At 39.6% G+C, this 24,597-nt stretch overlaps 1 protein-coding gene across 1 annotated transcript in view; it reads right to left on the bottom strand.

The window, feature by feature from the left end:
• Window positions 1-16,915: 16,915 nt before the first annotated feature.
• Window positions 16,916-24,597, bottom strand: part of LOC127652488 (neurogenic locus notch homolog protein 2-like) — a 52,129-nt gene continuing 44,447 nt past the window's right edge. The window contains exons 25-33 of the mRNA XM_052138635.1: window positions 23,855-24,181; window positions 23,619-23,767; window positions 23,252-23,474; window positions 23,067-23,157; window positions 22,799-22,964; window positions 22,215-22,519; window positions 21,304-21,451; window positions 21,119-21,216; window positions 16,916-20,689 (exon numbers count right to left, since the gene is read on the bottom strand). Of these exons, the coding sequence (XP_051994595.1) occupies window positions 19,223-20,689; window positions 21,119-21,216; window positions 21,304-21,451; window positions 22,215-22,519; window positions 22,799-22,964; window positions 23,067-23,157; window positions 23,252-23,474; window positions 23,619-23,767; window positions 23,855-24,181 (2,974 nt within the window). The 3' untranslated portion in view covers window positions 16,916-19,222. The remainder of the gene's footprint in view (window positions 20,690-21,118; window positions 21,217-21,303; window positions 21,452-22,214; window positions 22,520-22,798; window positions 22,965-23,066; window positions 23,158-23,251; window positions 23,475-23,618; window positions 23,768-23,854; window positions 24,182-24,597) is intronic.

The raw sequence follows: 24,597 nt of genomic DNA on the forward strand, positions 1-24,597 counted from the left end.
AGACATCCGCATACTCAATTACCTCGATGACCGGCTGATCCTAGCTCACTCTCGAGAGTCACTGTGTGTCCACAGGGACCAGGTGCTAAGGCACCTCAGCTGGTTAGGGCTTCAGGTCAACTGGGAAAAGAGCAAGCTCGCCTCAGATCATCTCTTTTCTCAGCATGGAGTTAGACTCAGTCTCAATAACAGCACACCTCACAAACAAGCGCACGCAGTCAGTACTGAATTGCCTCGCCTTATTCATCCAGGCACTGCAGTCCCTCTAAAACAGTTCCAGAGGCTCCTGGGGCATATGGCATCCTCAGCAGCGGTCGCGCCGCTCGGGTTGATGCATATGAGACCGCTACAGCACAGGCGCCAGACTCGAGTCCCCTGGACAGACCTCTGCTTTCTGCGGACAGGTGTCCCCCTGCAGCAGGTGTCCAGATGAGTCGTGGTTACCACAGATGCCTCCAAACTGGGTTGGAGCACCTTGTGCAATGGGCACACAGCCACCGGTTCCTGGACAGGGCCTCGACTGCTTTTGTAGTTCTTGCCCTACGCAGGTTTCTCCTGCTGATTCAGGGCAAGCACGTCTTGATCCGTTCAGACAGCACCACAATGGTAGCATACATAAATCGTCAAGCCGGCTTGCGCTCTCGTCAAATGTTGCAACTCGCCCGACATCTCCTCCTCTGGAGTCAGCAGCGACTGGAGTCGACACAACAGCGGATGCGCTGTCATGACATGCCACGCTCAGCGGAGAGTGGAGGCTCCATCCCCAGGTGGTCCAGCTGATTTGGGGCCAATTCGACAAAGCACAGGTAGACCTGTTTGCTTCCCAGGAGAACTCCCACTGCCCGTTCTGGTACTCCATGTCGGAGGCTCCCCTCGGGACAGACGTGCTGGCACACAGTAAATATGCATTTTCCAAGGTGCTGTGCAAGGTCAGGGAGGATGAAGAACAGGTCCTCATAGTGGCCCCTTACTGGCCCACTTGGACTTGGTTCTCGGACCTTATGCTCCTCTCGACAGAACCTCCCTGGCGCATTCCTCTGAGGAAGGACCTCCTTTCTCAGGGTCAGGGCAATAGTCAGGGCTTTGTGATGGCCACTCCAATACCTTGACTTTGTTGTCCTTAAGCCATTTTTCCACAACTTTGTAGGTTTGCTTGGGGTCATTGTCCATTTGGAAGAACCATTTGCAACCAAGCTTTAACTTCCTGGCTGATGTCTCAATATGTTGCTTCAATGTATCCACATAAATTTCCTTCCTCATGATGCCATCTATTTTGTGAGATGCACCAGTCCCTCCTGCAACAAAGCACCCCCACAACATAATGCTGCCACCCCAATGCTTCACGGTTGTGAGGGTGTTCTTTGGCTTGCAAGCCTCACTCTTTTCCCTCAAACATAATAATGGCCTTTATTGCCAAAAACAATTTTTTTTTGTTTCATTAGACCAGAGGACATTTCTTCAAAAAGTTAGAGCTTTGTCCCCATGTGCTCTTGCAAACTGTATTCTGACTTTTTATGGTGGTTTTGGAGCATTAGATTCTTCCTTGCTGAGCAGCTTCTCAGGTTATGTCAAAATAGGACTCGTTTTACTGTGGATATAGATACTTGTCTACCTGTTTCCTCCAGCATCACAAGGAGACAGAATGCGTCTCCTTCCTGAGCGGTATGATGGCTGCGTGGTCCCATGGTTTTTATACTTGCATACTGTTGTTTGTACAGATGAATGTGGTACCTTCAGGCATTTTGAAATTGCTCCTAAGGATGAACCAGACTTGTTGAGGTCCACAATTGTTTTTCTGAGGCTGATTTCTTTAGATTTTTCCATGTCAAGCAAAAAAAAAAGGCACTGAGTTTGAAGGTTGACCTTAAAATACATCCACAAGTTCAGAACACTTCCTATCAGAAGCTAATTTGCTAATTGTCTAAAGGCTTGACATAATTTCCTGGAATTTTCCAAGCTGCTTAAAGGCACAGTTAAATAAATTATGACCCACTGGAATTGTGATATAGTCAGTTAAAAGTGTCTGTAAACAATTGTTTGAAAAATTACTTGTGTCATGCAAAAAGGAGATGTCCTAAATGACTCACCAAAACTATAATTTGAAAACTATAAAACTATAAAAGTTTTAATGACTTCAACGTAAGTGTATGTAATCTTCTGACTTCAACTGTATATACAGTATGTGTTGGTTTATACAACTCCCATAGGATGACGTTAGTTGAGCCAGGTCCAATTATAACAGAGTTTGAGAGAAAAGTGTACGAGGAAGCCGAAAACATGGACCCATAAGAGACCAATGAGGAGACGGCACAGATCTTCCGTCTGATCTGCCTGTCAAATTCACACAAAATCTTTACTTTTACAATTGGACAGACACCTGAGGAGGTGGCAGAGGTGATATTATAGATGCTGTGCTTTTCTGCTTGTTGGTCGTGAAACCAAATGACATGAAAACATCTCGTATTTCTTACATTTACATTTATTCATTTGGCAGACGCTTTTAGCCAAAGCAACTTACAAAAGATAAGAGAATCATCTTAAGGAGACAGTGGTACAAAAGTGCCATATTGCAAAGTTTCACTAGCATCAGAATAGTATTCAAAACATATACAAGTGCAATTCTTTATTTTTTTTAGTGACTAGTTAAGTGCTCTTGGAAAAGATGCGTTTTAAGTCGTTTTTTGAAGACAGGGTGAGTCTGCTTCACTGATGGAGTTGGGAAGGTCATTCCACCAACGTGGTGTGATGAAGATGAAAGTCCGAGAGAGTATTTTGGTGCCTCTTTGTGGTACAACAAGGCGACGTTCCTTAGCCGACCGCAGGCTTCTAGCAGGCGTGTAGCTCTGCAGAAATTATTTGCGGTATGTTGGAGCAGACCCAGTAACTGTTCTGTATGCCAGTATCAGAGCCTTGAATTTGATACGTGCATCAACCGGTATCCAGTGGAGAGAGACAAGGAGTGGTGTAAAATGTGCTCTCTTTGGTTCATTAAAGACCAGACGTGCTGCTGCCTTCTGGATCATTTGCAAAGGTCTAATTGCACATGCAGGGAGGCCTGCAATGAGAGCATTACAGTAGTCCAGTCTAGTTATGACAAGTGACTGAACAAGCAGTTGTGTGGCATGTTCAGATAGGAAGGGTCTTATCTTCCTGATGTTGTAGAGTGTAAATCTACATGATCTTGCGGTCTTTGAGATGTGGTCCTTGAAATTTAGTTTGTTATCAATGGTTACCCCTAGATTTCTGACTGTTTTTGAAGGCGTTACTGTAGTCGAACCAAGCTGCATGGTGATGTTGTGTTCGACAGCAGTGTTCGACAGCCAGAGTTCAGTTTTGGCTGGATTGAATTGCAGGTGGTGTTCCTTCATCCAGGCCGAGATGTCTGGTAGGCAGGCAGAGATTTGAGCAGTCACGGTGGTGTCATTGGGCTGGAAAGACAAGTAGTGTTGTGTGTCATCGGCGTAGCAGTGGTATGAGATACTATGTACCTGAATGATGGACCCCAGTAATGTTGTGTATATAGAGAAGAGAAGTGGCCCAAGCACTGATCCCTGAGGTACCCCATTAAGTAGTTGATGTGGCTTGGATACCTCACCGCTCCAGGCTACCTTGAAGGACCAACCTGAGAGATAGTAGTTAAACCAGTCAAACACAGTTCCTGTAATACCCAGCGAGGAGAGGGTGGAGAGCAGAATCTGATGGTTGACTGTGTCAAAGGCTGCAGAAAGGTCCAGCAGAATCTGGACGAATTCCAGCAAACTCTCCAGCTGATTGTGTCAAAGAACCCTCCATTTTGTCATCTGACCGATTGGTTGTACATACCACTGACTGCCATGAAGCAAGCAGACCCTACAGGGCAGCTACACAGGAAAAATGGCAGAGTAGTTTTTCCAGAGTTAAATTGTTTTCCCTCCAAAAAACTTTTTTTTGCTCTATTTTGAGTGTACAGAGTAAAATGTGTCAGTAGAGTGGGAGCAAAATTAAAGTGTAACTGTGACTCCTCCCCAAAATGTTATCCCAAAGTTTAGTTTTTAAAGTAAGTAAAGTTTCAAAGTTTTATTAATTTACATAATACTCGCCTCTGTTTTGAGCTCAGATCATTTTGCCACGTTTTTTGAATATTATAGAGATAGCATTCTCATGTTACATTGATGCGAAGTTTAACGTGAATGTTAGTGCTCGTCACAGGGTTTAAGTTTTGCTAGCTAATGAGGGAAAATCACTAATCACTTGTTAGATGCTGTGGTGCACCAAAACTTCACTAAAGCCTACTTTAGCTAATTAAATGTTAGCTTCACTGTGGAGGCAAACACATAGCCTAACCTTAATTTAAGCTGATAAAAAGTTATCTTGTAAGCAAATAGCTAACATATACATATAAACAGATTACATGAACATTAATTGACAGCAGTGAAACTAGCTAGCTGCCTATCAAATGTTTGTCCACTAAATTATTGTGACGAGTGTGTCGAGTTGTGCACCACATGTACTTGACTCTGTTAAGAGTTAAGTTAACGTTAGCCTTAATTGGATTGCTGGAGGCCATTTTGATGTGGATGAGCATTGAGCACCATGCCTTAACAGAACTATTAGACAGTTATTACAAAATAAAAACACATTAGTGAACAAAGATAATTCATGTTGTGTTGTGCACTAATGCCTGTTCGGTGACACTTTAGAATATTGTTCCGTCATTAACGAATAACACTCTAGTAACTACTATTAACTAACAAGAAATTCTGATTAACTAATTAGTAAGTAATAGCGCTCAGTTGAATGAGGTAGTTCACTATTAGCTAATCAATAAAACATTTTCATACTTCCCATATGACTACTAAGAACTACTGTATAAAGATTCATAATTAATGTGAATAATGTATAATATAAGGTAATGGTAACCCACTAGTAACGACTCAAGCATTACCAAATCCATCTGAATCCATTTTGAAGGTAAAATGTTTGACATGCTTATCAATTTTGTGTTTATTCTCAGCAATATTCACCAATTCACTGTTTTGCACAGGCTAATATGTCTATTGGACTAATCCTCAATAGCTGTTTATCATGCTATCAAAGTAGTATGAACAGATAATCAGACCATTGGTTTATATTGAAGATTCTTTAAGCTCAAGCTCATTAGGAGATGCGGGGGCACGTCAGAGTATGATGACACAGCAGTGTTGATTAGAAGTCCTCCTTAAAAAAAATCGAGTTGACAACTTTCCCAAGTAAGGCTCACCGATCTTGCCTTTGAATTACATCTATATAAAGTGACTTAAATAGTAAAGACATTTGGAACTATATACACGTGCCAGTTGTTAATTTCTAATCTCTGCTCAATACATCATTCCCCTCTCCAGATGGTCAAGACATCCTAAAGAACATAAAGGTCATAAATGAATACGCTCACACTAAAAGTCTGTCAGATGGCAGAAGACGTGACATAATGAAAATCTTGGTAGCGCATTTGACAAATGAACATTGGTAGGTTGTTCATACAGTCATTTGTAAATTGATATTTATGATGTTATGGGTTGTAATTGGTTTATGTTTATGTGTGTAGAACAAGCCGTTCCTGACGTTTGAAGGAAGAATATGCAAAGGGAATCATCTCCCTATTCCCATACTTGGCTGACTCCAGGAGCAAACTTATGTTGAACAAAGGTTATGTAAGTAGCTTTTGCCTCTCAATCTTTTTGATTTACAGGAGGAGGATATACTCTGTATATTGCAGAGTAAAGATTATCTACATTATAATTGATATGGCATTTATTTCCTTAGTCGTGTAATGTACAGGTGAAACTCGAAAAATTTGAATATCGTGCAAAAGTTCATTAATTTCAGTAATTCAACTTAAAAGGTGAAACTAATATATTATATAGACTCATTACAAGCAAAGTAAGATATTTCAAACCTTTATTTGATATAATTTTGATGATTATGGCTTACAGCTTATGAAAACCTCAAATTCAGAATCTCAGAAAATTAGAATATTGTGAAAAGGTTCAGTATTGTAGGCTCAAAGTGTCACACTCTAATCAGCTAAACACCTGCAAAGGGTTCCTGAGCCTTTAAATGGTCTCTCAGTCTGGTTCAGTTGAATTCACAATCATGGGGAAGACTGCTGACCTGACAGTTGTGCAGAAAACCATCATTGACACCCTCCACAAGGAGGGAAAGCCTCAAAAGGTAATTGCAAAAGAAGCTGGATGTTCTCAAAGTGCTGTATCAAAGCACATTAATAGAAAGTTAAGTGGAAGGGAAAAGTGTGGAAGAAAAAGGTGCACAAGCAGCAGGGATGACCGTAGCCTGGAGAGGATTGTCAGGAAAAGGCCATACAAATGTGTGGGGGAGCTTCACAAGGAGTGGACTGAGGCTAGAGTTACTGAGCCACCACACACAGACGGGTCCTGGACATGGGCTTCAAATGTCAAACGTCTTACCTGGGCTAAAGAAAAAAAGAACTGGTCTGTTGCTCAGTGGTCCAAAGTCCTCTTTTCTGATGAGAGCAAATTTTGCATCTCATTTGGAAACCAAGGTCCCAGAGTCTGGAGGAAGAATGGAGAGGCACACAATCCAAGATGCTTGAAGTCCAGTGTGAAGTTTCCACAGTCTGTGTTGGTTTGGGGAGCCATGTCATCGGCTGGTGTTGGTCCACTGTGCTTTATTAAGTCCAGAGTCAACGCAGCCGTCTACCGGGACATTTTAGAGAACTTCATGCTTCCTTCAGCAGACAAGCTTTATGGAGATGCTGACTTCATTTTCCAGCAGGACTTGGCACCTGCCCACACTGCCAAAAGTACCAAAACCTGGTTCAATGACCATGGTATTACTGTGCTTGATTGGCCAGCAAACTCGCCTGACCTGAACCCCATAGAGAATCTATGGGGCATTGCCAAGAGAAAGATGAGAGACATGAGACCAAACAATGCAGAAGAGCTGAAGGCCGCTATTGAAGCATCTTGGTCTTCCATAACACCTCAGCAGTGCCACAGGCTGATAGCATCCATGCCACGCCGCATTGAGGCAGTAATTAATGCAAAAGGGGCCCAAACCAAGTACTGAGTACATATGCATGATTATACTTTTCAGAGGGCCGACATTTCTGTATTTAAAATCCTTTTTTTTTATTGATTTCATGTAATATTCAAATTTTCTGAGATTCTGAATTTGGGGTTTTCATAAGCTGTAAGCCATAATCATCAAAATTATATCAAATAAAGGCTTGAAATATCTTACTTTGCTTGTAATGAGTCTATATAATATATTAGTTTCACCTTTTAAGTTGAATTACTGAAATTAATGAACTTTTGCACGTTATTCTAATTTTTCGAGTTTCACCTGTATAACTACTAGGTCTGTGTATTGTTCTGGTCATAAGAGCATTATTACAATGCAGAAGATGGAAGTGGATACTTGGCATGGAGTGTTAAAACTCTGCAGAAAGAAGGATCAGAGGGATGGATGAAATGCCCACGGCAACCACAAACAGGTGCAATATTTGATGTTTGTCAGTGCTTTTATTAGCTTGGCTGCAAGGCTTGATAAATATATATATATATATTTTTTAATGAACATACAGGATGTCAGGATGCAATTGCCCTGATGAATCATACAGCTGACAAGGCAGTGGTAAAGGAAAAGATGAGGTTAACACTGGCCTATCGGCAGAAGATGCTGCACAACCCTAAAGAGGCATCTGATATTCTATCCATTTTCCCACGATTCATAGATATACCAGGCTTGGTATGTGAGACTTCAATTCTTTAAACAAACATACAAATATGAAATGAAGTGCTATTGTTTTTCTGCAGTAACAGACTTGTTAGGTAAACAAAGTGAGTTGTTACTGTGGTAACTACTTAAATTATCTTTGGCATTTTTTACAGATTGATCAAGATTTTGGACTTCTATTTGGTGATGGGACCTCTGCAAAGTGGTCTACCAACATAAAACCACAGGTTATTGCACAGAGCCGTGGCCTCACACAGACTAGTGAGCTCCAAGACCTCATCCAAAATGCTGAAGCCACTGAAGTTGAAGAAGGTGCTATACTATAAATATTTAAGAGGAAGTTATGCGTTCATGACAAGCATAGCTTTATTCAGATCTATAGAGTTTCAATTGTGGTCACAACTTTACCCATTAGACATAAATGATTCATATGCAAGTTATGCAACACAGACTTGCAATGGGTAAACTGTCAGAATGAAATTGACCTGTTTCTCTAACATTTCTACCCTGATCTTTTCTCAAAGGCCTAGTACAGGAGTTGCAGCTTTACAGTTTGAAATTGTTTTCATTTGGGACTCTGAATAACAAACGCATGGTTGATATGTTGTAGATCGAGTTTAACTGTATGACCGCATTTCAATATCTGTAGAGGTTTCACCTTAATTCATCCACACATCTGTATTCATCAAGACTTGGCCATGAATGTGCTGTTAATACTGAATCATTGTGCAGTATAAACTAAAGTACTGGAGTGGTTAATATATTTATACCAGCACATCATCCAAGGAGGATGTGTATGTAGGAGGGTATGTTCAACCCCATTCTACCTAAAAACCAAACCTAAAAGCCTATTTTTTTCGTTTTTTTGTTTGTCTTCCGTGTCTCCAGGTTGGGACAGCAATATGTCTTCCATTCTGATGCTGGTTCACCTTTTGCCACCCTCAAGTCAAGGCCGCAAAACACCGGGAAAAATCTCAGCTAGACAAGCATGTGATTGTCTTGTGAAATTCATCAAGGTGAAGACACTGATGAAGCAGGTCAAATGACACTAGTTCATAATGTTGTGTTACTATGTGACCTTGAACTTGCTTACTTCTCATTCAGGTTCTTAAAGATCACCTGTCCTTTAAATTATTGTTCTTGTGCTATTCTTTTCTACTTAACACATACTTAGTAACAATCTGTTGGAAGTATGTAATAGAGAAACTTTGGTGGAAGACATCACTGTATCTTTATTCATGCTGTATATTGACTTTATCTGTCAAGTTACATTGGCACTAATGTGTTTTCATTCTTTTACAGACCATGGGCACTTGGATAGCATTGGAGAGAGTCTCCAACCATATCTACTTGTTGTTGGGCCGAAGAGAAGTAGGGTCCAGTCTTGTTTTATTGTAATTGACCAACATGCTCTACCCTGTAAGGCCTCTAATTCACTGGCCTGTGTTGATGAGCTTTTCAAAGCTCACTTTGCCTTTGGCACCTCATACTGTCAGGAATTGACCAATGTGTATAGCTTTCTGCAAACCACTGTCTATGACATAGATGCTGAAACCACCAAGGTGAATCCAAGAGTGGCTGAGTTGAGAGCTAGAATGCTCCAATGAGCAGATGATTTGTTTCATTTGTAAAAGGGGGCATGCTAGTGCCAATGCCCTTATAAGGCACTTTAAGTTAGTGCTCAAAGAGGTTGTTCACATGTTTACCATAGTTTTTCTGGATTACGAAAGCATCTCAGCATGTGTTGTGCAATTTACAGTTCACACGCTGATTATGGGGAAAGCTCATTCATCACCAACTCCATTTCATTAGGGGATGTAGGTGTTTAACCAAACCAAAAATCACCTTGTGAGTCTGTACTCCTAAAAACAAATATAGTAAACAGTGGTATTTGAACTTAAAGTTGCTGGTCTCATGCTCATAGTCAAACTCAAGAATCTGTGAAAAACAGACTATCTTTAGAGGAGCCCATAAAAAGTGCTGTTGAGTCTCAAATTGATCAGTATTTTGAAAAAATGCTAAATTAAAATAGAAAAATAGATCCTGTTGAATATGTTCTCGGAACAAGATTTGCTACACGGCATAACAGAACAACTGGAACTTTTGCCCAAACAATTGATAAGGATACATTTGTATATATACCAATTCTTGAGACATTACAGTCCATTTATAAGCACCCTAATATTAAAGATATGATGACGAGAGATTCACAACAAAGACCAAATTGTCTTTATGACATACACGATGGAGAATTATTTAAGAATCATCCGCTCTTCTCAAAACAAAGACATGCAGTTCAGATCCAGCTTTTTTTTTTATGAATTTGAATGCTCAAACCGCCTTAGATCAAAACGAGGAATACATAAGTAAGGATTTATCTATTTTACCCTTCAAAATATTTCCCCTTAATACAACTTGAGTTTACTAAATATCCATTTAGTTGCTTTATTTCATGCACAAGATAACAAAACTTATGGGTTTGATAAAATACTAGGGCCGCTTGTACAGGATATCTCAACACTGGAAACCAGTGGAATTCAGATTCCTTTATTTGATCATACAGTTTCTGGAACCAATGTCCAAGTTACTGGTGACAACCTTGGTGTCCATTCTTTATTTGGTTTTGTGGAATCGTTTAGTGCTAGGTACTGCTGCCGCTTTTGCCTACTAGAGAAAGAAGACTTTCAGACAGAGTTCAGTGAAGATAGTCCAAAGATGTCAGTGCGAACTAAAGAACTTCATGCTGAACACTGTCAGAGTATGCAGAGCAATCCCAGTCTACCTTATGTAATGGGAGTAAAAAAGTCTTGCCTTTAAAATTCGTTGCAATATTTCCACACCACTGCAAATTTTTCGGTTGATATCATGCATGATACATTAGAGGGGGTTGCACAATGTGAGATGAAATGACTTATTCAGCACCTGATTGACAATTACACCACATCAGCAGAAGTACACAGACAAATTCAGTTTTAACTATGGCTTCATGGAACAAAACAACAGACCTCCTGATTTAGCATTAAGAGAGGGTTCCAATGACCTGGGCTTAAATGCCTCTCAGAGCTGGTGTTTACTGCGTCATCTACCCATTATGTTTAGAGATCTTGTGTGTCCTAATGATCAGCACTGGTATTTGTTCATTTTATTGAGATAGTCAATATAGTTCTTTATTTGAAACACCTACCTGTAATTGCAGAGCACCACAGTTTGTTTAAGCATTTGTTTCCTGATAAGAACTTGTTGCCAAAGCATCATTTTATTTACATTTATATTTATGCATTTGGCAGACGCTTTTATCCAAAGCGACTTACAGTGCAATTATTACAGGGACAATCCCCCCGGAGCAACCTGGAGTTAAGTGCCTTGCTCAAGGACACAATGGTGGTGGCCGGGGGGTTAGAACCAGCGACCATCTGATTAACAGCCCTGTGCTTTAGCCACTACGCCACCACCTCGCCACATTTTGTGGTGCATTACCCCAGTTGTTTTGCTACATTGTTGGTGCATGCATTACGAAGGGAAGCGTAACATTTTTAAAAAGCAGTTGAAAAGCTTTAAAAACATAATGAAAACATAAGCAAAGAAACACCAGTGCCAAATGGCTGACATTTGGCAAACATTTGATCCAAATGACATGACATTAGGTCCTGGGAAAATGGCCCCCTTGAATGAAACTTAAAATGAGAAACTTAATGTGCCTATGTGGTCTAAGGTCCTAAATGTGAAATGGGTCAAGCGCTGTGGAAATACTTATCAGTTAAGGTTAGCGGTTTGTGTTCAAGTTCAGAATGACATGCCTGTATTTCATGTAATCCAGAATATTGTTATCAAAGCAGGTCCTTTTGGTAACAACTGCACTGAAAACGTTTTGTTGCACATACCACAGAACCACCTTCTGTTTTGAGATTAAGGATATTTATGTCTTATGGTTGTGATTCTGATTTGTTTATTGTACCATATTGTTTCATGTAATTGTTCTTCATCTCCTCTCTTACATTATCACTATATGTTTTTTAGTATTATTGTTTTCATTATTATTATTATATATATTTTTTATGATCACAAGTGAATTATGTGTAATATTGTTTAAACAGGTGCTTGAAAAATGTAATTGTGAGACATGAGTATACAGTTTGATGTTGATTGTATTTTCAGACTGAAAAGCAAGTTTTTCATTTATATTTTACGGCTTTTTGAGGGTAAAACATGAATGGTGTAAGTCAGAAGAATACAGTAACTCTGGATAGAGTTATTCTTTGTAGTTCACTCATTGATGATAAACAACTCTGTAGGGGAAGTAAATTGTGGCAGAGTAAATTTGAAGGTTATATTTTTTAGCTCTGAACAGAGTCGATATCGTTTAGCTCTGAACAGAGTCGATATCGTTTAGCTCTGAACAGAGTAAAATTGTACGAGAGTTGATTAAAAAAAACACTAAATAGAGTCAAATATCACAGGAAAGAGTACAAAATATTATCACTAAATTGAGCATAATTAACTCTGGAAAAACGGCTCTATCAAAAGAGTAACTTTTACTTTTTTCAGAGAGGGACCAAATGTTGGCATGGAGTAAAATTTTCTTCAATTTGAGTACATTTTACTCTGAAAAATGTACTGTGTACCTGTAGATGCATTCTATGAAACTACCTTCCAGCATAGATACCATGTTCAGAGCTAGTCTGGGAATTATGCACATGCTGCAGAGGTTAAAGGGTCAAGGTGCTGCCTGAAAAACTCCTCGTAGCCTGAAGGTAGAGGACTCTAATTGAGAAAAGCTGCCACCTTCCCACAGCTATAGAATTTCAGAGACAGTTTCATACATGAGTGCGTACATGGATTGAATGTTACATGCTTTATATGTGTCTCTATGTAGTGCTCTAACCTTATTGTGATAACCATTATCAAATACCCTAATGTCAAAGTACAAACTTTGTACTTTTAGTGGAACATGTAATTCATAGTTACCATGTACAACAGCATTTAGTGCCCTGTGAAAAAGAAAAAAAAAAAATCAAAGATTTTATAGAATAAATGCATACTGTAGTAGGCCTTTTATGAGACAAATGTTTCGAGAATAAAGTTGTAAAATTATGAGTTTCAAAGCAACAATATTTAGAAAATAATGTCAAAATTACGAGAATAAATCTGTAGCATTATAAGATTAAAGTAGTAGCAATACATATTAATGTTGTAATAGTATGAGAATAAAGTTGTTGCACTATGAAATTAAAGTAGTAATATTTTAAGAATAAAGTTGTAATATTACAAGAAAAGGCATTTCTAATAATACTATGACTTTATTCTCAAAAATATTACTCTAATGACTTTATTCTTGATAATTAATGACTGCATCCTCGTAAAAGGTAAATTATGAGATTATTAAAAAATATTATGACCTTATTCTCTAAATCCTAGATGGCAAAGAAAAGGGGTTTTATTTAAACAAAAACACAACTAAATATAAACAAAATATTCACGGGAGAGAAAATAATATCAACAAGACAAAAAGAGAAAAACAAACCAACTGGGGAAAACTGGAAAAGTCAGGAACACTCGACAGGACTGGAAACAAACACAACGATATTGTGGGGTAGACCAGACAAAGGAGAAAATATATAGAGGAAGGGAAGATAGAGGACAGGTGCTGCTAATTTTTTTGTATTAAAGAGAGTTCGCCATATAATACATAGCTGCGACATTGGATCTATTGACTTGTACCTCTCTCTTGCACTTTACATATTATTGATAACCTGGTAAGAACACTGTGGAGGCTAAATACAAGCATCCTTAATAACCCACAATTTCAAACTTAGAATTCAAACCACGCTTACAGGATGAGCAACAAATCGGAAAGCTCCTTGATTCTCTCAACCTACCAGTTATATCAGGGGAACAAAATCAAACATTAACAGCTGCAATAATTGAGACAGAGCTAAACAGCAGCAATTCCAGGCTCAAGGCAAATATGTCTCCTGGCCCGGATGGCTTTCCATCAGAGTGGTATAAGGCTCGAACTGAATTGATATCAAGCCTCCTTCGGGCCTGCAATACATCATTAATGGAGGCTAAAATGCCTCCATCATGGAGCGTGGCAGTGATATCAGTTATCCCAAAAGAGGGAACAGACCAATTAGAATGCAGTTCATATAGACTAATTTCGGTGTTGAACGTTGATTACAAATTATGCACAGCCATCCTTGCCTAAAGATTGGAAAGGATTCTCCACCAGCTTATACATAATGATCAGACAGGGTTTATTTCTCAAAGACAAACTCATGATAATATTAGATGGTCATTACACATATTAAATCACATCCAACAGGACAAACTTGAAGCTCTCTTAATTAGTTTGGATGCGGAGAAGGCTTTTGACTCTGTGAGTTGGCTTTCCTTATATAAAGTTCTTGAAAGATTTGGCATGAATGAAAATTTTGCTAGGGGCATCCGTACACTATATAATAAACCATCAGCATGGATTAAAATAAATGGGTATCTCTCGGACACCATTGTCTTAGAACGTGTATCAAGACAAGACACCATTACTCTTTGCACTTTATATAGAACCTCTCACACAGTGGATAAGGCAGTCTGAAAGCATCAAAGGCATTTGCATAAATGGAGAAGACCATAAATTAGCATTGTACGCTGTTGATATTTAGATTTTTTTTAAATAAACCCACTAGCTCATTTCCTGAATTAATGAATTTCTAGAGACATTTGGTAGATATGCAGAATACAAGCTAAATATACAAAAAACACAAATTTTGACTTTTAATTATACACCATCAAAACACATTAGAGAGAAATTCCACCTTAATTGGGACCAGAACTCACTGAAATATTTAGCAATACATCTACCGAAAGAAATTACAACTTTGGCATAGATTTAACAAAATTTAACAAAAATTAAAAGTGAAATACATAAATGGAATTCCATCTCTTTCCTTAGCCTCAGTCATAGAATTGACTCTGTAAAGATGAACATACTTTCAAGATATCTTTACTTATTTCAAGCACTCCCTGTAGAAGTTTCTTCAAAACAATGGTCCGAATTGAATAATTCCCTTGGAATTATGGAAAAACCCAGGGTCAAATTCAAAACTCTACAGCTCCCAACGGAGGAAGGAGGAATGGCATTACCTCATGTTAGGGATTATTTTTATGTAGCTCAAACTAAACCCTTAATAAATATATGTAACCCAACATACTGTATCATGCTAGGTGGAAAGATATTGAACTTTCAATAATGAATGATCCCCCAATTCATGCAGTATTAGCATATACAAATTTGGGAAGATTTATAGACAAGATGCAAACCCCATGGACTAATGCCCAATTAAAAATCTGGAATATGATAAGAGAAGACCCTGAATTCAAGCCTAATATAATGGATCATAGATGTAAATCCTGGATTTCAAAAGGAATAACAACATTCTACTCCATTACAAAAAAGGGACACTTAAAAGTGTTTGAAAGCTTGAGAAATCTTCAAATACGTAATCATTTTGAACATGAATACTTAAGCACACTTAACACTGTCCACATTTTTCCACATTATTCTTAGGAAATGCTGATTTCCAGGCAAGAAGGCCAGATGAAAATGTATTTAGTATTTTAACGTCTGCTGGTAAAAAAGCGCCAACAAGGCGGTGGTTGCTTCCTGAATCCCCCACAATACAAGAGTGGATGCATATAGTAAATTACATTTATGTTATGGAAAATATAACTTTTTCACTTAGTCTTCAGAAAAATGTGTTTATTAAATTCTGGACCATGTGGGTAGAATATGTAAGGCCATTATGACCAGATTTTGTGGAGTATTGAACAAATTACACTTTAAGTTTGTAATCTTATCTGTTTGCTTATTTACTTGTTTGTTTGTGTATTAGCCCTTAAGTACGTACTCTGTACACAACCTCTCTACCCTTGCACATCTTTTCCCTACCTCTTTTCATTTTGGTATTATGTAAAAAAAAGAAAAATAAAATAAAATTAAAAAAAACTCTGGATTGCAGAGGAAATATACACCTACTTCCGTTTTGAAACATGTGCTGATGTATATGCTTCTACACCAAAATAAAGAATCTACTTGAGTTACGTTGTTTTGGGAAACAGGATGCAAAACTAAGATGAATCATAAGATGTATTCTATGATCTACATGGGCTTACAATGCTTTTGGGGAAAGAGGCCCTGAAACATGCTTTTCTTCTTCTTCTTTAAACTGTGCTAAATTTGAGAATGTTAAGTGTTCATGAACTCTGGAAAGGTGATATCTAAATTTAACATCATCATCATTATTATTATCATTTAACTAAATAATGTTGTCCTATCATAAAAAATCCTAATAGACTTATGGGACTTTCACCTTTTTGGAGGCTATATCAATTTTATTTTTATTGCTTTCAATGTTTGAATTTGTATTTAATATTCACTGCAAAATTTCACATTTTGCTTGACACCTCCTGTCTCCAGAATAATATAATACATGCACAGACATAAAGAAAATACAGCTTCAGCAGATATTAATATCAGAAATACCAGGAGAAACCAGTTGACATATTCCACAGTTAATGTAGCCCACAAATTCAGCTTCATCTGGTAAATAAAAAATAATAATTTAACTAAACAATATTTGTAGCCTACAATAATAATAATAATTATTATATTATTATGAAAACGCATTTACAAGGCATGTTTATAAATGTAAGAGTAACATTTAAAAATGTGCGTTTCATTTAGTTTTGACACATTTCCGGTTTAAGCTCTGCCCATATCTGGTTCTATCTGAATACAGAGACAGATAATTTTGTCATATGAACAAATACAGATAATGGCTTCACTGCAAAACCTTATGACAAACACAAATTGGCCTCTTGCATCCATGATGTCAGGGTAACCCACCAAAAGTTGCATAGCGTTAGCAGTCCATGCCAATTAATGCACGAGAAAACGTTTTATTGCAAAAAAGGAAAGTACCATCATCACAAATGTAATGTGTGCAAACAAGATAAAATGTTTTGGAGAGAATAACTGATAAGAACTGGAGTGAGACTGGTGCTAGTGTCACAAGCACTATATCTCAGAAAGTATATGGAATCAAAAGTTCAGTTACACAAATATGCGTATCCTCTAGCAGTGGCTTTTCACTCCACGTTTTGATGTCAGTTGTGTGTTATATCTTTAATGTGAGGAAGTGAGATAAAGAATAAGACATTAGTGGAATATAGTTCCTACTGCTTTATTAGAAGTAACATATTTTACAACTTTGTAGAAAGAAACTGTGAAAAAACTGTTTATATACAATGATTTTAAACTACTTTTAAACAAGTATTGGAAATTAATAATGAAAATAGAAAATATCTATGGCTGTTCTAGTAATGCAAGACCAATACAAAGTCACATCCTCACCTTAATAATGCTAATAGAAAAGTACATTTACTTTTTGTTCTTTTTAGTACATAATCATTTTAGAAAATAAGACATCTCATAAACAAGGATACCTAAACAAGGCAAACATATTTACAGAAAGGTACTGGTATTAAAAAAAATATATCTGGAGCACTCGGAAGTGAAAAGGTTATGGATGAAAGAAAGACTTATGGTATATTAGCTAAGCTTAAGCTTTATACTCATGTAGAAAAACAAAGCGGTCCTTAACATGAACCCTCCCAAGCCTTGAAATATGGTGATTGAACATTTCATAGCACAAATGAACACTACATACTAAGCGTGCCTTAAAAAGAGAAATATGTGGCAATTTTTAAATGCCGCAGTCTTGTGAAATGGGCTTGTTACTCTGGAACCAATGTGACCAATGATCTGTTTAAGTGTCCTTAAATGCAGGTCTTACAGTTGGGAGAATTTAAGACATTAACATATGGACATGTTTCAGAAAGCCTGGGGCATCACTACACAGTAGCGTTTCCCTCTTTAGTACTTTCTGAGAAGACACGACAGATGTCATTGTCTAGGCTAGTGGGGTGAGAACTGCTAAAGATGCAGAGAACACTGCATGCTATTTAACACCTCCCTGAGGAGTGACAGAGCACTAGCAGACCATTAGCAACCCCGTTAGCCTTGTACCCAGTACACAATACAGAGCCGAGGACATATGCTCACTACCCAAACCCAAAGAGCTGGAATATGATTAGACCACATGGAAATGCTGGACCTGAGGGATCAAATGGCATTGAATATCAACCAGACTACCTTGGCTTCTTAAGGACATGCAGCTGTTCAGTATTGAAATGAAGTGCTTGTGAAAGCTCAGGAACATAGTGAGATCAGTTCCGCAGCAGTCAGCAGCTCCACAAGTGCACAGATCGGGAATGTTTGCAGAGAGGAAATGGGTGCCTCCAGAAGAGTGACGTAGAGCAGCAGTCTAATAACACGTCTTAATACATCAATGTTCCACAGTCAACTGTGGCTCCAAAAATGTGGTTATAAAAAGAAGATTAAAGAAAAATAAAACACATTTACACAAGGAAAGACTATAAGGCAGTGACTGGCATATTTACCCCTGGGCAAATACCCCTTGCTGAGGGATTCTGAGATGGGAGGGCTGGCATGTTGGCCAGCTCGGTCTTTTTTAGTCAGTGAGGTCACTTAAGGAACTATATGCTCAAGTAATGTAATTTCCACTGATACAACAAAACACTGAAAACATTCCAAACACTGGCCCGTTTATGAGAGGTGCTTGTAGAGGCACTCCGAATGCTGAAACTAGGATTTCAGGGTTTTCTTACTGTCTCTTTCGCTCTCAAGTTTTTCCCCTTGAAGTGCTACATTCATACAAATACTTTTACAAAAATGTGTAAGATCACTACTAAAATTTTACTTGTGTCGATTGGTTTATATAGGTTTTCATGAGCCAATCTTTTCACGAATGCTAGCCTAAATAAATAATATCACTAAAATCTGAGAGACTTCCATCTCATTCTGTGACAATCAGTCAAATTAATTGATTCTGACTGTGTCCCACGTAACAGACTGAGCATAGTAAGGCATTTTTATGGGGGTCACTAAAAGAAAACAGGGATAGAACGAGGGCGAAAACACCCACAAGGCAGTTTGGAAAAAAATGTAAGACAATAAATAAAAAGAAAGGAATTTCCTTCAACATTTCACTTTTCTCTCAATCTAATTTTTAAAAAGTTTGTTAGTTTCAGGAGCGTCCCCAAGTCTTTGAAATGAAAGACGTGGTTTTCTTCTTCATATACTTTTTATTTATAATTAAAAAACAAGTCCATCTGTGACAGAATGTCTTACTTCATTAAATTGTCTTTTCTTTTTAAGACAACACAAATTTCCCTTTAACTTTCTTTCTGCGGACACCAGCAGACGGTCTTCTTGGCGAACCAACAGTCAATCCTAATCCAATTAAAATCTTGGAAATGGGCTGACGGATAAGTAAAAAAATAAGCCCTAGAGCAAGTCATCTCCTCTACTCTCCCAAAAGTCCCAAACGTTTCAGGTAGGATGAGCTGTTCAAGCAAACACCTGCATCTTCCCATTCGACTCTTGCGCATGGGATATCTGGGTTTGGGCGGGTGCCGTGACTGCCGGGCTGGGGGTGGAGTCGGACCAATCAGACACACAGTGAGGTGAGGGGCTTGACCAGGGTTCTGGAGACTCTGGAGAAGGGGTCAGGTAAGGGTGTTCGCTAGGCACATGCAGGTAATGCTTGGGCGTGGCATCCATGGCAGAACTGTAGCTGTGCTGGGAAGGCGGTGTTGGGTAGTCCTCCAGGCCTGCGGTGCTGCCGCTTGCCTGTGCTGGCGGTGCCTGAGATGGAGCAGCTTGGGCTTGAGAGGCCTGAGGGGCTGATGAGGCCTGTGGAGGCTGATAGAAGGCTGGAGGTGGCTGTGCCTGCTGTGGGGTTGGGGGAGTGGAGGAGCCCATGCGGGTGAGGTTTGGGTTGGTGAGCGTGTGGCTGTGAAGCTGCTGCTCTGCAATGGGGGGAAGTTTGACTGGGCTAATTGAGGGTGTGTTAGAGACAGGTTTTGGCTGCAGTATGGGCTGCTGGGCATTACGGAACACCTGCTGCTGGTGCATGAGCATGCCCGCTTGTTGCATGGTAGGTGTCTGAGGGAGCATGCCTGCTTGGCTGCTTATTGGATGCACCAGGCTAACCATAGGCTGACTGCACTGAGAAGACGGTGGCATGCGGTTGTGCCAGTCAAAAGGCACGCTTACCGGACTTACCATGCCCATGTTGAGGCTCATCTGGCCTGCATTCAGCACGTAGTTGTGGGGGCCCTGGTTGACGCCGCCCCCTTGCATGGCCACTCGACCCTGCATGGAAAGTCCGCCATCACCCAGATCACTCAGCTGAGCCAGGGACACAGCAAACGGGCTGGTACCATCCATGATACTGCTGTGCACCATGGGAGTGTTAGGCACAGACATAGAAGTGTGTGAGTGGAAAAGGCCAGGAGAGGGCATAGCTGCCGGAGAGGTCGGATTGGTGACGTAGCCGGCGTTGCTGGTGCCGCCACGTGGTGAATCCAGTGAGTCAACAGGAGACAGTGTGACAGAGCTCTCCAGCAGAGCACTCTGCATGTCTAGTGTCAGCCGTTTGTTGCGGCTTTTGGCAGAATCTTTCATTCCGGACACATGTTGCCCGGCGATGCCTTTAGCCCCCGGGCGACGGTTCTTCTTCCCCTGTGGGGTGCTCTTCAGCCCTTGGAGGAAGTTGCCGGGAGGGCACATGAGTGGTGAGAGTGTGTGGGCACCAGAAAGGTGGTGACCAGGCACTGAGTGGCCCTGTGGGCTTCTCACAGTGTTATATTCATCCAGCACCTGCACTATGTCATGGTGCATGCGATCTTGTGCAATATCTCGAGGGAGTCTGTCCATGTGATCCGTAATCTCTCGGTTGGCAAAGTGAGCTAATAAAACCTTCACTGCCTCACAACTACCTTCCCTGGCAGCCAAGAACAGTGGAGTCTCCTCCTGAAGATATCAAATAAATGTACAAATTAACATCATAGCTGAGGTTAGGGTAGAAAACATCAAAATTGTGTCTGTAATCACTTCAATTCACAGTAGCAAGATTTAATCTGATGGGTGTAATTTTTCATACTATTTATACTACTATTTATACTATCTACTTATAGTTGATATTAAAATCAACTATAAGTAAGCCATTTGTAGGTTGATTTCACATAAAAGTGTAACGTTGTGGCTCTGTGGCTCTATCACAACATTCCTCTATTCCATCCATCCAGCAACATTGGTTCAGACAATGACATGAGTTTCGGGCGGATTATCTGTTTGAACAACCAATTTTTTTTCCAATTCCATTTGGTTAAACTAGTAATGCAGAAATTACACTCTTCAGCTTAGAAATAGAACTTGTACAGGATGCATAGGATCACGTACCTTCAGGTCCTGCATATCTTTATTGGCTCCATTCTTCAACAAGGCAACTGTTGCTTCAACATTATTCACTGCTGCTGCCCAGTGCAAAGCTGACTTTCCTGTTAAGAAATAGAACCATCAGAAACAATGCAACTTCACATCTGAAACACAAACTCTACATCCCTTCTCTTCCCTTTTGTGCTTACCTAGTTCATCAACAGCATTGACATCAGCATGGCAGGTGATCAACTCTTCCACCATGCCCTCTACTGCCAGACGGGCTGCAAGGATCAGAGCGGTTGAGCCATCGTACATGCGTGAGTCCAGGTCTGTGGCACGGTTCCTGATCAGAATCTGAAGATGGAAGAATTTGGGACCCATTGTAAATACCATAATGTTACATCAGCACTGATATGCTTTCAATTGCTCATATCTACAGTATATATTAAATATATTATAGACTATATTATAGAATATAGACTTTTAAGAGATAGTTTACCAGTGGTTGGTATGTTATTTAAAAAAAGTAAAAGTAATCCATTACAAATGACTAATTACTCTGCTGTAATAAGAATATCTAAATTGTAATAAGATTAATTTTTCAATTAATTAGTCAAATAATCACATTACTTTAAAGTTACTTTTCATAGAAAAGTTTTTGTTTTTCCACATATTAAAATAATTCATGTTTAAAATGTATTGTACATAAATAATATAATTTGAGAAAAATGTGCAACCCAGGTAATGTACTTAAAGGAAATTCATTTTATTGACCATAAGTAACTTTAATCTGCTTACAAAACTTTGAAATGTAATGCGTTACACAACTTTTCTTTTATATGATAAAAGTAATTAGATTACTGTAATGAATCAATTTGTAATCAGATTACACTCAACCCTGTAGTTCACTCAAAGATTTATGAAAATGTAAATAGTTTTAAACTGGATGTTAGGCTGTATATTAGCCTCGGTCACCATTCACTTTCATTGCATCTTTCCTCTTCAATACAATGAATGAAGTGAATGGTGACAGAGGCTGACAGCACTTTTTGTGTTATTTTTGGGTGAATTATCCTTTTAACTGACTGCTTAAATAATCTTGTATGTTTTACTCTACCTGGAAAACTCCCTGAGCATCAGCTGCTACAGCTGCATGCAGAGGAGTGCGGCCTGTGTTGTCTTGTGCGTTTGCATCAGCCCCGGCATCCAGGAGTCTTTTAGCTGCATCAGCTCGGGCGTAGCGTGCAGCGAGGTGGAGAGCGGTCTCTCCAGTGCGGTCGGTCTGAGCAGCAAGTGACGCTCCCTGGTAAATGAGGTCCGATATGATGTTGGCTGAGCATTCTTCCGAGTCTTCATCTTCTGTCACCTCTGGCTCCAGCCCACCTCCACAGAAGGATGCCAGCATCAGGGGTGTGAAGCCATCTATATGGAGTGAATAAGTTAAATATGTATCTGAAGTTAATCAAAGTCTTTATAGGGATAGATCATCAAATAATTAATTACAATTGTCATAATTCACTCACCCTCATTTTTGAGGACAAAAAATGCAATGAAAGTGAATAGTTACTGAGACTAACATTCTGCCTAAAATCTCTTTAAGTGTTCAGTAGAGGAAAGAAAGTCACTAAGGTTTAAAGCAACATGAGGGTGCGTAAACGATTCTACATATAGCTCAGTGCACATATCGTAAACATATCATACCTGGGCCACGAACATTGACGTCCATGCAGTCGCTGTCAAACTCTCCCTGCGGAGGTGTGAGAGCCATTGAAGGTGGCATTCGGATGTCTGCTGCTGCCAAGTGGTGTTGAGTCCACTGTCTGCTGTCAACTGCATCTTCACCATCTGAAAGAATGCTGGGCTCCACCTGTACCAAAAAATACACATTACTAAGGTTGTTCATTTACAAACACACAACTGCTTCACTGATGTATATACACTGGAAGAGGAATTATAACTGGTCATTCACCTTAAGTCTTTTAGCCTCTGGGCAATCTGTGTCTATCCACTGGTCACTGTGATCTCCAAGTAAAGACTCTTCCACTGTCTTGGGCATGTGCCTGTAGAGATTCACGAATGCCAATTAGTGTCTATCAACAGGATATATTGATGACCTCTACTGAGAATTGTTATTAAAAGCTTTGAATGACTCACTTCATGCCCAGGGAGTCTTGGCCCACGGGTTCTCTGCGGTTCTTGTTACTGCTTGTTTCCTTCTTGAGGAAGAAGCCCTCGGGGAACCAGAGAGTGCTGTGCTCACGTTTGCGGCGTGCAATCAACATGCCCACCAATAAGATGACCATCAAGAAGAGAGCAGCCACCCCCACCAGCAGAAGCTTGCCCCATTCAGGAATGTCATCATCAAATATTCTTTCACCTGAAAAAGAAGGACAGAAGATCTTAGCAAATGATGGGCAAAAAGAGAATGTCCTAGTAGGAGGATATTCAATTATACCACAGTTTGTTTGTTTGGGGACTAGGTAAGTAAGCAGTTAAGTTGGTATTCAGTGGGAGTACTTACTGCGCACTTCTTTAAGGGGGTACGGGAAACGCAACATCTCCTGCACAGACAAGGCACCCAGGTATTCGGCAGCACTGTCAGCATTGCGGAAACAGTCATCTGATCCTTGCGAGCATAGCCTGTTGTCTATCTCCAAGTATACAATCGACCTGCAGTGGAGCCAAAGAGTGTTTGTCAAACAAGAGTAGAAATATAACAGGTATGTTGCACTGATTGCTTTAGTAATATCAACTTACCCAATGACCTCCTGCTGACTTAGAAGCTCCCGTTTCAGGCGTGCCTCATGGCCTTTGTATGGCCGGATCATGTATTCTCCATTGTGGTCAAGGCGGAAACGCAATGTAGTGCGTAGGATGGCGCTTAACTTCTGCAGGAAAGCTGTTTGTGTCCTCAGCAGCTCCTCTGGAGGCAGGAGGACTACAATAACCAACACACCTTCCGCGAGGTCTTCTGGAATCTTGCCTGCACAATCCAGTCCATCCCAGCCACACTCTTCAGTATTGCAGCCTTGATCGCAGCGCCCATCTGCGTAATGGTCAGTACAGTATGTCTCATAGATAGGGCTGTGGGAAAGGAGAAAAAGTTTTAGAGAAAGAGCTTCATAAACAGTTCTATTATCCATGTGTCAAAAGACGACATACATTTTGACCAATATATATCCATGCTGTTTGTGATTATGGAAAAAGATTTTTACACATTTACACACCCTCATGCCTTCCCAGATGTGTATGACTTTCTGTCTTCTGCAGAACACACATGAATATTTTAGAAGAATATTTCAGCTCTGTAGGTCCATACAATGCAAGTGAATGGTGATCAGAACTTTGAAGCTCCAAAAATCACATAAAGGCAGCATAAAAGTAATCCATAAAACTCCAATGGTTAAATCCATATATTCAGAATCTATATAATGGGCGCAGTGAGAAATAGATAAATATTTAAGTCCTTTTTTAAGATTTATAGTAAAAAATAAATAAAA

This window comes from Xyrauchen texanus, chromosome 12 (genome assembly GCF_025860055.1).
Source record: "Xyrauchen texanus isolate HMW12.3.18 chromosome 12, RBS_HiC_50CHRs, whole genome shotgun sequence".
Taxonomy (NCBI): Eukaryota; Metazoa; Chordata; class Actinopteri; order Cypriniformes; family Catostomidae; genus Xyrauchen; species Xyrauchen texanus.